At 47.6% G+C, this 15464-nt stretch overlaps 1 protein-coding gene across 2 annotated transcripts in view; it reads right to left on the bottom strand.

Annotated features, from left to right (window-relative positions):
* Positions 1–2429: 2429 nt before the first annotated feature.
* Positions 2430–15464, bottom strand: part of dag1 (dystroglycan 1) — a 50362-nt gene continuing 37327 nt past the window's right edge. For both annotated transcript variants that reach the window (XM_038301776.1, XM_038301777.1), the window contains exons 3-4: positions 7350–7826; positions 2430–6840 (exon numbers count right to left, since the gene is read on the bottom strand). In XM_038301776.1, coding sequence (XP_038157704.1) covers positions 5026–6840; positions 7350–7826 — 2292 coding nt within the window. In that variant the 3' untranslated portion in view covers positions 2430–5025. The remainder of the gene's footprint in view (positions 6841–7349; positions 7827–15464) is intronic.

Consider the following 15464-nt stretch of genomic DNA (forward strand, 5'->3'; position numbering starts at 1 on the left):
TTATCTTCATTAATGGCACCTGTTTGAACCCATTATCAGTATAAAAGACACCTGTCCACAACCTCAAACAGTCACACTCTAAACTCCACCATGGCCAAAACTAGAGAGCTGTCAAAGGACACCCGAAACAAAATGATAGACCTGCACCAGGCTGGGAAGTCTGAATCTGCAATAGGTAAACAGCTTGGTGTGAAGAAATCAACTGTGGGATCAATTATTAGAAAATGGAAAACATACAAGACCACTGATAATCTTCCTCGATCTGGGGCTCCACGCAAGATCTCACCCCGTGGGGTCAAAATTATCACAAGAACGGTGAGTAAAAATCCCAGAACCACACAGGGGGACCTAGTGAATGACCTGGAGAGAGCTGGGACCAAAGTAACAAAGGCTACCATCAGTAACACACTACGCTGCCAGGGACTCAAATCCTGCAGTGCCAGACATGTCCCCCTGCTTAAGCCAGTACATGTCAAAGCCCGTCTCAAGTTTGCTAGAGAGCATTTGGATGATCCAGACGATGACTGGGAGAATATCATATGGTCAGGTGAAACCAAAATAGAACTTTTTGGTAAAAACTCTACTCGTCATGTTTGGAGGAGAGAGAATGCTGAGTTGCATCCAAAGAACACCATACCTACAGTGAAGCATGGGGGTGGTGATCCGTGTGAAGGAAAGAATGAATGGGGCCATGTATCGTCAAATTTTGAGTGAAAACCTCCTTCCATCAGCAAGGGCATTGAAGATGAAACGTGGCTGGGTCTTTCAGCATGACAATGATCCCAAACACACCGCCCGGGTAACGAAGGAGTGGCTTCGTAAGAAGCATTTCAAGGTCCTGGAGTGGCCTAGCCAGTCTCCAGATCTCAACCCCATAGAAAATCTTTGGAGTGAGTTGAAAGTCCGTGTTGCCCAGCGACAGCCCCAGAACATCACTGCTCTAGAGGAGATCTGCATGGTGGAATGGGCCAAAATACCAGCAACAGTGTGTGAAAACATTGTGAAGACTTACAGAAAACGTTTGATCTCTGTCATTGCCAACAAAGGGTATATAACAAAGTATTGAGATTAACTTTTGTTATTGACCAAATACTTATTTTCCACCATAATTTGCAAATAAATTCTTAAAAAAATCAATGTGATTTTCTGGATTTTTCTTTCTCATTTTGTCTCTCATAGTTGAGGTATATCTATGATGAAAATTACCGCCCTCATCTTTTTGAGTGGGAGAACTTGCACTATTGGTGGCTGACTAAATACTTTTTTGCCCCACTGTATATTTATATATAAACACACACACACACAGATATATACATCCTTGAAAAAGCCACAACTTGCAAGCATTAATGAATCAACCACAAGTCTTTTGACAAGTGCTAAAAGGTCTAGCTTTTACGAATAAAAGGTCATCATCCAAACCTTAGATTGATGTGGCAAATGTGAAAACCTCTGGCTTTGACAGAACAGAACATCCATTTAAAAGCCTATATCCGTGTGTGTGTGGGTTGGGGAGGTTAACAGACCTAAATCTGTCACTGAGTCATATAGAAAGCCGTTTCTTCAAGCTCAGCCTTTGCAAAGTCATCTTAAACCACTAGTCATCTCCAGATTTGAGCTGCGGTGTAATATGGGATGAAAGTTGTTTTGTTTTTTTTAATGTCATTTACCTCGTAGAAAAAAACAAAAAAACTTGTGAAATTTTGCTGGATTAGAACCCAATAATCTAAAAAAAAAATTATGTTTTCTGACTAAACAGGAGCCAATTCTTTCAGTTTTACCTTGTTTGCAGCCAGGGATTTGCTGATTGACCCACATTACGCCAGCTAAACATATTGCTGATTTATTTGGACAGCAGAGACTCACCTCACATTTTGCCCCAATCAAACTAAGATCAATCCTTCATTAATCTTGATCATCCCTGAGGTCTGTTTCTTCAACTCAGTAACCGAAGACGCATCAGGAATTCATCCATCATTGCTTCACCCTCCTCGAAATTAAACTCTGTCATGCCTTATCAGCATGGGGCAAAGGAGAAGGTAAACTGTTTACAAATAATCAATCTGATCAATATCAGCGCAAATCATTTGTATTCAGTTTGTAAATACAGCAAATTCATCAGACGGAGTTTCCGGAGCTAATCGCTTAACCAGTCAAACAATCTTGAAGAAAAAAAAATGGACAGCAGTATCATCGTTCCCAACAGCATAAAGCTTTTACAGGAGCTAAAATCTCGTGCGGGCTTCAGACAGGTGAGTTAATCAATTCAAGGATAAGTTGGAGCAGAAGGGAAGCCCAAAGGATTGAAAAGCTTCCCCACAGACAGTCAGGTTAGGTTTAGCAATACGAAAGGACAAGACATCATGGCCAGAGAACTCCCAGCAGATCCTACAAAGACTAGGTGAATGAAATAAAGACAAGGTGGGCATTAGTTTGATTAAGGTACCAGTTGGTTTTATTATTACAATGCACACTCGATAAGCAAAAAAAGCCTTGGCTTCCTGCAAAAACCGTCATGACCGAGTCACTCGTGTGAGGCTGCATGGTGCAGTCTTTTCACGAACCGCACCGTACACCGTTATTGCAAAGGGTCATTTTCAATCCAAACTCGGACAGAAGGGTGGAGAACTAAAACAGAACGCACGGGTCCTTCCGTCTTTGTGTTCAGGAGATACATTAGAGACACAAACACACCAAAATGTGACCCATGCCAAAAAACAAAACAAAAAACAAAGTGTAAATAACTGAATCATGAATGAACTAAACTAAAACTTTAACAAATCATAGGAGACTATCAATTGAGATCATTTTAATAAACAATTTGAGGCTGTACTAAAAAGTAGAAAATTATTCTGGGAGCTACTGGTTAGAATCAATCTTTCCTTTTCTAAATCTCAGCCGAAATCACCTCTGTTGTGTTCAGGAAAAAAAAAAAAAAAAAAAAAAAAAGGTACAATTCTGGGAGAGTCCCAGTGGCACATAGAAAAATATCTATCCCTGGCTTTGAGAACATCCTGGGTTGTTTGTACTGGAGAAAAAAAAGGCTGGGCTGGACATCTATGGAATATAATCTTAACCAATACTATAATGCTGACAAAAAACATTAAGAACTCAGAAGGGATTGTCCAGTTAGATGGTACACATGCAGAGTAGTGTTTGGATCCCAATCACAGGAAATCTCGCATTTATAATGCAAATAAGAGGGCAACAGTGGTGGCATCAAGAGTGGAGCCGAATGATTGTCAGATGGTTAGTCTGACAGTCAGGTACAGGCTGTAAAATGCAAAGCATCATAACCAGCACCCGACGGAGTTTTCTCAGGGTCACATTGTGGGTATACATGAGGCTGATTGGTTTCATTGTGCAGCCTGTGAGACATAGGCTACAGATATACTTTCATCATGTAAAAACAGCTAAACCCAACCTTTTTAAGAACTGCACAATGTGAACGTATCAGGGGCTGGCAACACTGCCCACTAAAACTATGATGTACCTTCTGTCTCTGTGCGAATCACCGACAGTGATTTCTAACCACAACATGTGGACCAAAATCTAATTGGGCTATTCCTTCTTTGTTCTAAAAGAAAAACTTTAGGGAGTGTATTGGTAATTAGCAGGGTTGGTGGAACCAGATAGCAATGGATTTATACATGCTCTGTTTTGAAGATGTTAGAAATTGGGAGTTATTTATTTAGAGACCAAAGATGGAAACATTTCCAGATCAAATTATAAAGATTATGGAAATTGTAGAATCACTAGGAAATAACCTAATCCATGCTCAGAAACATGTACTATAAGGTACAAGTTAACAGGTACCAAATTTCAATGGAAAATTTCTGACTGGAAATCCATCTCCTCTTTAGACCACTCCAAAAGTCCTAAACATGGGTGATTCTGACCTTTTTTTAATAGTTTATAAAACCTAAAGGCACAGTATGTACTAAGAGGATATACTTTTTTAACGTTTGTGTTTTTATTCTCACCAAAACTGGTCTCCAATGTTATCAATGTTAACTAAGAGAAAATTCCATAGTATTTCCTTGCCACTGTGGTTATAATATTGGGTAACTTTGTCAGCTGGGATGCATTTTTTGGTTGAATTGTTTGTGGTCAGCAGCTGAGACCATGAGGCCCACCCCACTCATTTTTTTCTTACGTCTTTATTATCCAACAGGACAAGTTGTGGCTGATTTTAATTGTAGAAGAACTGAAAAGAGAAAAAAATGTCTAGCATTACAGAAGATAAATCAGTCCTCTGCAATTCATTCTACCCTCCTGAAAAAAGATGTCTTCCAGAAATTTTATGATTTTAAAAACAAACAGAACATGACTACTCCTCTCTATATCTTTTTAGGCTACCTTGTTATTCTCAGCCTAACTAGACATTGTGAATAAGGATAAAAACAGATAAATAGTGTTAAAAGGCAAACCGTTATGAATCCGAATAAACGCACACAAATAGTCGCTCACACGTGTACACTTCGGCCTCCCCGTCTCTTGCATCGTCTGCAGGGGTGATCTGAGATTCTCTGATTTGGAAGAGAATCTGACGCTGTTTTTAGAAGACGAGTGTTTCCAAGCAGAGGTCTGGCGACAGTTTGTTGTTCTCTTCTTGTGTTGTTTAAAAGCAGGACACAATAAAGGCTGTTAGGCAACACTTCAGTCCAGTGAAAAAGAAAGTGTTATTGGGAAAAGAAGAAAATAAAGTAGAATCCAGTATTCAAATCTAAGAAAAAATGCTGAGAAGGGAGAGCAGCTCCCTGTTGTTTCTTCTCAGAAGCTTGGTTGAACCGAAAGCCCACTGTTATGAGACTTGTCAGGCTATTGCAGAATGTGGGCTACCATAGAACCAGTAGTCCCTCAAAGTAGTTCCAACATCCTATACCCCCACCCAAACCATAATCTCCTGTTTTTGGAACTTTAGCACCTCTTGACATATCTTCCTGTAAAAGTCCAGACAGAAACAGCAGAAACCAGCACAGTTCCTGGAGCATCCCTCCACCCTTTCAGGTGAGGGGCAAATAAGTCTTAGGGGGGCACGTAGGGGGGTGGAGATCTGTAGGGAGTCATGTTCTTTGGACGAGAGCCCTTGCCCTCCATGGGAGTGGTGAAGGGAGGAGGTGGTTGGTAGGGAGGGGCATTTGGATCCTCATCTCGCAGAGCTGTGTACTCCCCTAGCAACTCTTGATTGAGGGGAGTCGTTTCTGGACTAGCCATGTTGGGATATTCAGGGGGAGGAAGAGGGGGCTTTTCTTCCTGGAGAATCAGGGGCATACTGGAGGATGGGGGAGGCTTGGAGTCATCAAGCTCATCTGCAAAAATGATAGGCACTCCCTTCTTGATGAAGGTGGCTTGATCCTCAATGGTGAGCTTGCCCCGCCGCTTCTTCCTGTAGCAGATCATCGCAATGATTCCTGCGATGAGTAGGATGGCTGCAACTACCACAGCAGGAATTACTGTGTGAAGATAGACATCATCAGTGCTGTCCCGGCTTGATCCAAGACCTGGAGTAACTGCAGAAGGTTCTGGGATATCAATCTCTGCTGGTGGGATGAAGGAGTATGTTCGGCAGCTTGCTTTGCCCCTCACCTCAACCTTAATTGGACTGAATTCAGGCCCCATGTAGTTCTTAAACTTCTGTGAGGGTTTCCCACTTGCATCTCCAAGGGTCCTGCTCATGTCTCTGAGTATTTCCTTTGGGCATGGGTGCTGGGGGAGGCTGGTGTTTGTCCATTCAACCACAATTGACCCCTTGCTGATATTCCTTAAACTCACCGTGCTGCTGTTGCGGTCTCCCAGTACATATGCCAGCTTCTTAACCAGAAGAATCTTCTTGTGAATGTTGTTAGTAATCATACGTGGCTCTCCCTCGAAGCGGGCAGTAAATATGACTGGTGTTTTGTCGTTGAGAGGCCAGCGTTTTACTCTGACTTCAAAGGCGTCAATGGCTTTGAGGCCACCCTTGTCTTCTGCCTGCATATAGTACTCATGTTTCCCAATGTGCTGAACATCAGGAAGGCCATACAGCAGCTGGCTGGTGGTATTGAACTGGATCCAGGATTCGTCTCCAACCACATCCTTGTGGTTCTCTCTCAGGGTCAGACGCAGCTTGTCTGTTGTACCATCCTCTTTATCAAAGAATGTATCAGAGGGAATTTTAACCTCGAAATAGGTGCCCACTAGTGCATTAACCTGATCTATGGCGTTCCTCAGTACTGGCTTTTCATTGAATGGATCATGTATGATATCAGGTGATGGTGTACTTGCGGCGGGGGTAGTGGACTTGGGGGTCATTGGAGTGGTTTTGGGCCTTCTAGGTGGTTTCCTGGTGGTCTTTTTTGGTGGAGTGGGTAATGTGGGAGTGGCTTCTACATAGTTTGGCCTGGTCATGGTTGGCTGAATGGAAACCGTGCTGGTGGTCTCAACTACCCTTGTTGGTTGAGGTGGCCCCAAGGTTGGGGTGTGAGCAATAGGGTCACGAATTTTATTGGTAGGCTTTCCAGGAAGGGGTACAGGGCCTCGTACAGGGGGAGCAGAACTTTCTGTAGGTGAAGCAATAGAAGGAGAAGAGAGGGTTGGGACAATCCTCACTGGAGGTTCCACTGCTGTTGTCGGAGGAAGCACAGCAAGAATAGGCGTGGGAGTGATGTTCAGCTGCCTTCTCACGCGCTTTGGGACATGTGGCTTCTTGTTAGCAATATGCCATCCAACCACAGGGTATCCCAACCTGGCAGACATTGTCCCTTCTTTAGCTGGATCCTGGACACTGTTTATATTTGGAACAGTGGTCCGGTCCAATGAGCAGCCAAGTTTCCATGAAAGAAGCGCCCCGTTCTCAACAACCTGTGAAAAGAAACACCATTAATGAAGATATGAAGTCATGTTTTAATGTTCATTCAAAGTTAAGTAGAGGAAATCAAATGTTGAACAAGATGTAGTTGTAGAGCGCAGGAACCTTTTATAGCTGAAACATCTGAATGACTGACTTGGGGCATCTAATTTTACTCTCAATTGATCTACTAGTTAAACACGTCAGCCCGACAATCCACAAAAGTAAAAAAAAAAAAATGGGAATGTTACAGTGGCTAAAGATCAGAAAATGTCAAGTTTTGGCTTTGATTATAATCCCAGCAACAAACTGGTACCAGTTTCTAAAACTAAAGAGACAAGAATGTGTCTTCAATCAGATTTTGATGCACAGGCTGGTGCCCAGAATGTAGAAGAATATAGTCAGAATTTTGTAAAAATTAGAAGAAATTACATTCTACAGCTTGTGAGACATATGTCAATTGGTAGGTTTACAATAGTATTGGGACATACAATGATGTAAAAGTAAATCTTCATCCACTGACCTTTTTTGCGTTGCCCGGTCCTGCCATAAATGCAGACATGTCAAACAGTCTGTTATTAACCACAGGGAGCATCTTCATGTGCTGGAGCTCCACTCCTGAGAAGCTCCTCATGTTTTCAAGGAGCTCCACCCTCTGCTCGGAGTTCATCTTTGTTAAATCTGCATCCAGAATCACCGTTAGGATGGTGACTGGCTCCTCGTTGCCACAGGTGAACGGCTGGATGTGATCTTCCACGGCTGCCTGGTTGGACAGCAGCTGAGATGAGTCTGAATCAAAGTGGTCTTCAGGGTGCACCTCGATGGAAAACACCTCTGATGAGGAGGAGGTGGAGGAAGAGGAGGGCTTTGTGTGGTTGGAAATAGTAAGAGAGATGTAGTGAACTCCTTTATCCTCATCCAGAGGGAGCCCCCGCAAGATTCTACTGTCGACATCCCAGTGGAGCCAGGACGGCAGGGAATCCTTTCCCATTTCCGTCACCTGGAGGAAAAAAAGATGGAGGGAATTAACAGATGTTCCAAGATACAAAAGCTTTTACATACAAGGCATTTTGGTGTTTTTGATCAGTAATAATTATTAAAATAAGTGTTTTTCATTTTGGCAGCACTGCAGAAAATGTCTAGGAGGAGTTCTATTTCATCCCTACTGACCGCCAGAGGGCGGTGCTGAAAGCACTGAATGTTCCCTTCGGGCATGCGCAGTTCGAGTAATTATACCAACAGAGTCACACCTGTGACACCGGATGACCACTCAGAAGCTATATAGCCTGGTGTCATCCTTTGCTCTGCTCCTTTTTTCTTCTCGCAAGCGGTTCGCTAACTTCCCCGTTGTCTGAAGCCCCTGTCTCTTGACCGGAGTTGCGGTTATTCTCCGCCCTCCCAGGGCTGCAACGGGTCGATTCTGAAGATTACGGAAGGTAAGTGAGTTGTTTGCTGGTGATGGTAGCGTCCGCGCCCCCTCTCCCGGCTCACGACTAGCTTTTTACCTACAGCTTCGTGCTGTTTTGTTCCGAACTGGTGACGGCAGCGTTTTCGCCCCTACTCCCAGTGTGAATAACTTCACTGCCGAAGTTATATACGGCTAACGTAGTTAGCTTCTTTAGTTTGTTGGTGTTATACCTGGTGACGGCAGCGGTTTTCGCCCCCTCTCCCAGTATATTCCCTACTTTTGCATCCTTTTTTTCACCGGTCTGCGCTGCTATAATTACTGACGGCCGCGGTTTTCGCCCCCTCTCCCAACCAAGTGTGGTCTACTTCGTTGCCGAAGTTGGAGACGGCTAACGTTGTTAGCCTTTTTTGGTTTGTTTGCAGCCTTCTTCATCGGTCTGCTTAATTATAAATGGTGACGGCAGCGTTTTCGCCCCCTCTCCCAATATCAACCTTTTTTTGCAGCCTTTTCGTTGGTCTGCTCTCTTAATTGGTGACGGCAGCGTTTATCGCTCCTACTCCCTACTTAAGTTGCCATACAGCTAACGTTGTTAGCTTTTTTTGTTTATTGCTTTTATACCTGGTGACGGTAGCGGTTCTCGCCCCCTCTCCCGGTATCGGCCGCCTTGTGTCCGCAGCCTCTCTTGTTTTATCCGCTATAATTGGTGACGGCAGCGTTGTTCGCTCCTACTTCCAACTTAAGTTTCCATACAGCTAACGTTGTTAGCTTTTTTGGTTTATTGGTTTTATACCTGGTGACGGTAGCGGTTCTCGCCCCCTCTCCCAGTATCGGCTGCCTTGTGCTCGCAGCCTCTTTCGTTTCTCTGCTGTAATTGGTGACGGCTGCGTTTGCGCCCCCTCTCCCGATTTTCGATAACTTTCTGTTCTTTAAGCCTTGTCGGCCTTCGACATGGATGGCTCTCACAGCTGCATAGATTGTGGGGCTGCCCTGCAGGCAGAGGATGGCCACGACCTGTGCCCTACCTGCCTTGGACATGAGCACCTTTTGGAGGCGCTGTCTGAGAACCCCTGTATGAACTGCAGCTTTATGCCCCATGCAGTGAGGGTGGCCCGGTTGGCCCAGTTGTGCCCCCAGGAGGGCTCGGACCTTCCGCCCTCTGGGCAGGTGGTTCCCCCCAAGCGTTCTAAGCGCCGTGGTGGGACCACAGCATCTGTGCCCCTCCCCCGGAGGAAGCGGGCCAAACCTGACCAGGGCCTGTCCACAAGGGTGGAGCAGTTGTCAGCAGAGCTGGCAGAGATGAAGTCCTTGTTGCAGACACGGCAATCTGATCCCTCGCTCCCAGTGGTTGGGCTCTCTTCCCCACCAATGCCCGAGCTGGTTGTAGAGGATGACGTTATCTCTCTGGCTGCCTCCGCTTCTCATTTTAGAGATGAGGAGGAGGCAGGGTCCTCTCAAGCCTCTGAGGCTGGTTCATTTTCATCTCAGAGTGCGGTTGGAGAGGCCGGGTGACGGTTCCATGCGGGAGGTCATGTCTATGGCCCTGAAGCAGCTGCAGCTGGAACTCCCACAAGGAGAGGCATCCAGCTCTGGCAGTGCTTTTTTCAGACGTGGAAGGGCTCCTACTCCTTTTTCTGTACCTCCATCAGAGGAGTACCTGAAGGAGTTACACGCCTGTTGGCGGGAACCGAGAGCGCTGTCGCGTCTCTCCTCGGATGGTCGTGTATTAGCTGCCATGCATGAGTCAGTGAAGGCCGGCCTGGACCGTATGCCAGCAATTGAACCAGCAGTTGCTTCACTGATTGTGTCACTAGATGAAGCCCTGCGTCCTGATGTCCGGTGCCCGCGGACTCAATGTCGGGTTACAGATGACCTCCTCTGTAAGGCGTACAATGCAGGAGCGCGTGCTGGCCGCCTTGGCAATTCCCTGGCGCACCTCATGTTTGCCCTGTCTGCATCTGTTCAGGACACTGGTGGTGCAAGTGCGGCGATTGGTTATAGTGACGCAGCGCTGCAGGCCTTCGCGCTGATGACCAGAGAGCTTGGACGGGTCATGTCTTTCCTTGTCCAAGCTCGTAGACAGGTCTGGTTGGCACAGTCTCCTCTGACTGAAGCATGCCGTAGGAACCTCAGGGGTGTCCCGGTTGTACCAGGGGAGCTGTTTGGATCAGCTGCCTTGGAGGCGCTGGAACGGACTGCTCAGGCACGTCAGACTAGCCAGCAGCTTTCCGGCCTTCGCAGGAGCATATCTGCCTTTCCCCAGCGTTCGGGCCGCCCTGCCACTACCCCCAGCGTTCAGCCACGACCTCAGACTGGTGGCAGACCTGTGGGTTCCTATCCCCATGATGTGCGGCAGAGACCGAGAAGGGACTTTCGTGAGCCAGTCTGCCGCCCTGTTAGACAGACCCGGGCCTCAAATCCTGGACGCCCTCCCCCCAGAGCCCCCAGGGGCCGTGGGGATAGAAGATGATGCCACCGGGCCAGCCGTCGGACATTTTTCCCATCAGCAGCTGAATTTCTGGGCTGCTCATGCCGTAGATCCATGGGTGGTTGCCACCTTAACCAATGGCTACAGGCTCCAGTTCCGACGGCGGCCCCCACTCTCACACCGGGTCAAGATGACTGTCATCACACACCCGGTGAAATCTCAGGCACTAGACCAGGAGCTTTCCGCCCTCCTGGGCAAGGGGGCAATCGAGTCTGTAGATCCTCTGCAGCAACCCAGAGGCTACTACTCCACATACTTCCTTGTGGCCAAGAAGACCGGCGGTTTTCGCCCCATTTTAGATCTAAGGGGACTGAATCGGTACCTGAAGGTCCTTCCCTTCCACATGCTCACCATAACAGAGGTCCTTCAGACCATTGTGGCGGGAGATTGGTTTACATCAGTAGATCTGACAGACGCCTACTTTCACGTGCCTATTGCGGCAGAACATCGCCGTTTTCTCAGGTTCGCCTATCGGGGGCGCCATTGGCAATTCCGGGTGCTCCCATTCGGGCTCTCCCTTTCCCCGAGGGTGTTTACTCGATGCGTGAAAGCAGCCCTCTCTCCTCTACAGGCCTCCGGAGTCAGGATTCTGCCATACCTGGACGATTGGCTTCTTTGTGCTCCCTCTCAGGTAGCTGCCTCTCGGGATACGTCCCAGCTTCTACTTCATGTGTCAATGTTAGGCCTCAAAGTCAACTTGGCAAAGAGTTGTCTGGTTCCATCTCAGACAACCACCTTTCTTGGGATGCATCTGGACTCTGCTACCATGATGGCCCGTCCATCTGTTCACAGGGTGGACGACATACTCCAGCTTGTCCGTCGATTCAGACTGGGCAGGGAGTTTCCCTACATCACCTTCCTGCGAATGCTGGGCAAACTGACATCAGTCACTCGTGTCGTGCCCTTAGGGCTGCTCCTTCTGCGTCCTTTGCAGCGATGGCTCAACAGCTTTCGCCTAGACGCCAGGCTGCACAGGCATCGCAGGCTAATGGTGACCAGGAGCTGCCTCCATGCCCTAGCTCCTTGGCGAGACGGGACCCTTTTGTCCAGTGGTGTTCCAATGGGGCTAGTAGTGTGTCGAAGGGAGGTGGTCACCACGGATGCCAGCCTCATGGGCTGGGGTGCCGTGTGGCAACACAGAGCTGTTCGGGGTCTCTGGGACCCAAGGGAGCGCACCGAACACATAAATGTGCTGGAGCTGCGGGCTGTGCACATGGCCCTCAGGTGCCTTCTGCCCCACCTAGAGGGAAGGAACGTGCTGATTCGGACAGACAACACCTCTGTTGTTTATCATATAAACCACCAAGGTGGCACCAGGTCAGCACGTCTCTTGAAGGTGTCGAGGGATCTCCTGGAATGGGCGTATCCCCGTCTGTGTACCCTGCGCGCAGCGTATCTGCCAGGACGGCAGAACCAGGTTGCGGACTCTCTATCCCGCCAGGCACCTGCTCCGGGAGAGTGGTCTCTTCACCCCGACGTAGTGCGCATAATCTGGAACCTCTTTGGGCAGGCAGAGGTAGATCTGTTCGCCACAGAGGAGTCGACCCATTGCCCCCTATGGTATTCCCTAACCGGGAAGGCGGGCGCACTGGGCCAGGATGCACTGGCTCATCCATGGCCGCAGGTTCTCCTGTATGCCTTTCCACCCCTGTCACTGGTTTGGCCGACTCTACGGAGGGTTCTCGAGCAGGGCCACAGAGTGTTGCTGGTAGCTCCGTTCTGGCCAGCGCGGCCGTGGTTCCCGCTGCTTTGGAGTCTGTGTCACGGTACTCCATGGCGTCTTCCAGCAAGGAGGGATCTGCTGTCTCAGTTGGGGGGATAGATATGGCACCCCAACCCTCAACGTCTCCAGCTGTGGGCATGGCCCCTGGGAGGCTGACTGGGTGTTCAGACACCGTGAGACACACCGTATTGAGTGCTAGGGCTTCCTCCACTCGGCTGCAGTATGCTAACAGATGGCGCCTCTTTTCTCAGTGGTGCTCTGCCCACAATGAGAACCCGCTTTCCTGCTCGGTGCCCACTATTTTGGAGTTCCTCCAGTCTCTCCTTGATAAGGGCCGCTCTCCTTCGACCCTTAAAGTTGAACTGTTGACAACCGTACAGTGGGGCGCCATGAACTGGTTTCACTTTTTCTGCGTGGTGCTCGTAGGTTGTGCCAGCGGCCAGCCCCACGAGCCCCAGATTGGGATCTGCCATTGGTTCTCACAGCTCTGTGCCACCCTCCATTCGAGCCTTTGGCACAAGCAGAACTCAAGTGGCTTTCCTGCAAGGCTGCTTTCCTGATGGCTATCGTCTCAGCTAAGAGGGTCAGCGAGCTACATGCTCTTTCTGTCAGCCCTAGGTGTATCAGGTGGAATCCAGATGGCTCTGGTGTTACCCTGTGGCCTAATACTGCGTTTGTGCCTAAGGTGTTGTCTCCTTTTCACCGTAACCAGCCATTGCGGCTCGCTCGGTTTCAGCCTCAATCTGGTACAACTGAGAATGAGTCGGAGTTGTTGTGCCCAGTAAGAGCGTTGGAGGCATACATTGCAGCCACCGCCAATCTGAGACGCTCGGACCAGCTTTTCCTATGCTATGGGGGTCCAAGGTTAGGCTGTCCTCTTTCTAAACAGCGTCTGTCCCATTGGATTGTGAGTGTCATCTGCCACGCCTACGCTGCAGGTCACTGCTCCCTGCCAGTCGGTGTGAGAGCACATTCCACCAGGAGCGTCACCGCTTCCTGGGCTGCTTTGAGAGGGGTTCCGCTGGAAGCTATATGTGCTGCTGCTTCATGGGCTTCCCCAACCACCTTCACCAGGTTCTACAGTGTCAATGTGGCTGCCCCTCATCCCCTGGGTCAGGTCCTTTTACAAGGTTCTGCTGGGCCTCCTCTGTGAGGTATGTGCTCAGGATTCCTTGTGACATCGTTGGCATTAGTCATTCAGTGCTTTCAGCACCGCCCTCTGGCGGTCAGTAGGGATGAAATAGAACGAAAGTTACGTATGTAACTACGGTTCTATGAATCCCGGATGACCGCCAGAGCTTCTCTGTCACTCAGAATCCTTGCTTTTGCGAGAAGATTCTGTAGGAGCAGAGCAAAGGATGACACCAGGCTATATAGCTTCTGAGTGGTCATCCGGTGTCACAGGTGTGACTCTGTTGGTATAATTACTCGAACTGCGCATGCCCGAAGGGAACATTCAGTGCTTTCAGCACCGCCCTCTGGCGGTCATCCGGGATTCATAGAACCGTAGTTACATACGTAACTTTCGTTTTACCCAGAGTTTAATGATTTCCAAATGTTCACCTGCTGCATTTCTCAGTCAGTCTTCTCTAAAGAAAACTTTTGTGAACTCCGGAGAGACTCCACGAACCATCAATCAGTTGCAAATCTGTATCTGTTTTGGATACCTGCTGTAACTAAACAATAATTTTAGTCACTCACAACTCCCTCACCCCCACCTTTTTCGCCAAAAATGAAAATAAGTTGGCCAATTATGAGATGTGTAGGTGGCTGATGGGGAGAAATAGATCACTGGGGAGTGACAATGCAACCGTAAAAATAAATTCAAAACAAGAATCTGAATCCCCACCCCTTCAACAAATTAATTCTGTGGCTAATAAATCCTGGTTAATAAATTATGCAGGGACACTGTTCCCAGGATGCATCATTACTGCTCTAACCAGCTAAGAAGCAGTACGTACAAAGGAAAACAAAGAGGCAGGGTGAAAGGAGTGGTTCGAATCAGTTGTTCTAAACTTTGATTGTCCTGGAGACAGTGGGTCTTCCGACCCAACAGCCCTCCAAATAATGCCATGCCTACTGTTGTAACGCTGTGCTGCTCTTCTTCAGAAATTCTCCAAAGGCTCAACACCTCTCTGGGTGGGTAAAGGTGACAAAGCTTTGATTTAATAAAACTGTAGGATAGGGAACAGAGTAATTGAGAAGATTTTATCATGGCAACAAAAGATGTGACAAAACAAGAACAACCATTCAACTCCAGCCACAGAACCTGGCGACCCTGCATTTATAGCACTTCTCCATCTACCAAGGAGTCTAGATCCCATCAGGCGATTGAGCTAAAGCCAAGATTCACAGATGATTATCAAGGAGGCGCTACGGGGTGGCGATAAAGGAGGCCCTACCGGCTGACCATAAAGGAGGCCATACCGGTTGCTGGATCATGGGCTACAACGGCTGGCTTGGAGCTTTCACTACTCTGGTAGAGCAATGGCTTATAAAAGAAGGGTCTAACAAAGCCAAATAATGTAAAGATGAGCTGAAAGAGTCAAAGAATAATAACTATTAATTGATGCATCTAGATTGAGCCTTTTTTTCTGAATGCCTAATTAAACTTTAAAACTAGCCCATATTTATGGTAATGGACTGGTTTGGAGGACTGCAAAGGTGGAACACCTAAATAAGAGACTTAACACACAGTCACAATATGGATACACTCATCAGGAAATAAAGGCAGCATTTTTCTAGCAGAAAATAAGTGGAGATTTCTGATACAACAAACATGTATCCATTCAGAGGTGAAAAATAAACACCAAACCTTTCAGCCGGTATAAAATTAGGCAAACACTGAGCCATGTTCACCTACTGTGGATAATGGTCGAGGTCTGTGCGATATTCCCAAAGATTCATAGAGTAACCCCACTCTCCTACATTGGCCTGAAAATTCCTGCCGATGAGTTTTAGCTGCAGAGTAATTTAGATAATTTCTTAGAGTGACAGAGATTAAATGACTGAAATTCCTCTC

This window comes from Cyprinodon tularosa, unplaced genomic scaffold (genome assembly GCF_016077235.1).
Source record: "Cyprinodon tularosa strain WSP-4 unplaced genomic scaffold, ASM1607723v1 ctg474, whole genome shotgun sequence".
NCBI classification, from domain to species: Eukaryota; Metazoa; Chordata; class Actinopteri; order Cyprinodontiformes; family Cyprinodontidae; genus Cyprinodon; species Cyprinodon tularosa.